At 64.1% G+C, this 1,342-nt stretch overlaps 1 protein-coding gene across 1 annotated transcript in view; it reads left to right on the forward strand.

The window, feature by feature from the left end:
* The first annotated feature begins 264 nt into the window (after positions 1 to 264).
* The window catches only part of CRTAP (cartilage associated protein), a 30,636-nt gene continuing 29,558 nt past the window's right edge, over positions 265 to 1,342 (forward strand). The window contains exon 1 of the mRNA XM_008578084.1: positions 265 to 1,312. Coding sequence (XP_008576306.1) covers positions 842 to 1,312 — 471 coding nt within the window. The 5' untranslated portion in view covers positions 265 to 841. The remainder of the gene's footprint in view (positions 1,313 to 1,342) is intronic.

Here is a 1,342-nt window from a genome sequence, read left to right on the forward strand (position 1 = left end):
ATGTGTGACCAGGAAGCTCCTGTGCACCTCCGGATATTCAGCAGCACCCCAGCCTCTACCCACCAGATGCTAGTAGCGTTCCCCAGTTGTGATAATCATAAATGTCCCAGACATTGCCAGGTATCCACGGATGTGGGCGTGGGAGGATGGCACAATCGCCCTCGAGTTGAGAACTCCTGGCGTTGGGCAGGAAGAAGAGGCACAGGCTTGAAAGGAGTGAGGCTGGTAGGGCCGTCGGCCCTCTAGAGCATATTCTTAAGAGTGGAGTCGCAGTCACAAGGTGTGAGCATCTTCAACTTGACCAGCTACACAGTTTACAAAGTGCCACTGACATCCTTATTTTATTTATGCACTGGCAGTGCTATTCAAAGTGCAGTCCGAGGACCTGCAGCGTCAGCCTCACCAGGATCCTGGTTAGAAATGCAAATCCTCAGACCCCCTCCCCAGACTTGCTGATTCAGAAACTCTGGGGTCGCGGCCCAGGAATCTGCGTTTTCACAAGTCCTCCAAGTGACTACGAAGTTGAAGTACCGCTACTCTATGACCCATTAGGGCCGCGTCTGGCTTGCAGACCGCAGTCTCTGAGCGAATGAACAGCAGAGCCCGGGAACACGCATTAGACTGTGCGGGAACGAGCGGGCAGCGCGCCTTCCCCAGGGCACCCTTTCCGCGCTGGCAGCTGGCGCCGGGATCCCCCAGCTAGGTCGGGTGGGGCTGCCGGACGGGGCGGGCCGGAGGTTGGCGTCTCCGCCTCTCAAGCATTCTGCCTGCCGCGTCGCGCCGTCCTCCTCTCCGTCCTTTCCTCGCTCCCTTCCTTCCTTCCTTCCTTCCGCCGGGCGCGATGGAGCCGGGGCGGCGGGCGGCCGCAGCCCTGCTGGCGCTGCTGTGCGCGGGCTGTGCGCTGCGCGCCGGGCGCGCCCAGTACGAGCGCTACAGCTTCCGCAGCTTCCCGCGGGACGAGCTGATGCCGCTGGAGTCGGCCTACCGGCACGCGCTGGATCAGTACAGCGGCGAGCACTGGGCCGAGAGCGTGGGTTACCTGGAGATCAGCCTGAGGCTGCACCGCCTGCTGCGCGACAGCGAGGCCTTCTGCCACCGCAACTGCAGCACGGGGCCCCAGCCCGAGCCCGCCGCGGGCCTCGCCCGCTACGCGGAGCTGCGCCTCTTCGGGGGCCTGCTGCGCCGCGCGCACTGTCTCAAGCGCTGCAAGCAGGGCCTGCCAGCCTTCCGCCAGTCGCAGCCCAGCCGCGAGGTGCTGGCGGACTTCCAGCGCCGGGAGCCCTACAAGTTCCTGCAGTTCGCCTACTTCAAGGCAAGTCAGCCCCGCCCCGCCCCGCCCCGC

This window comes from Galeopterus variegatus, unplaced genomic scaffold (genome assembly GCF_000696425.1).
Source record: "Galeopterus variegatus unplaced genomic scaffold, G_variegatus-3.0.2 Scaffold1627, whole genome shotgun sequence".
In the NCBI taxonomy this organism is placed as follows: domain Eukaryota; kingdom Metazoa; phylum Chordata; class Mammalia; order Dermoptera; family Cynocephalidae; genus Galeopterus; species Galeopterus variegatus.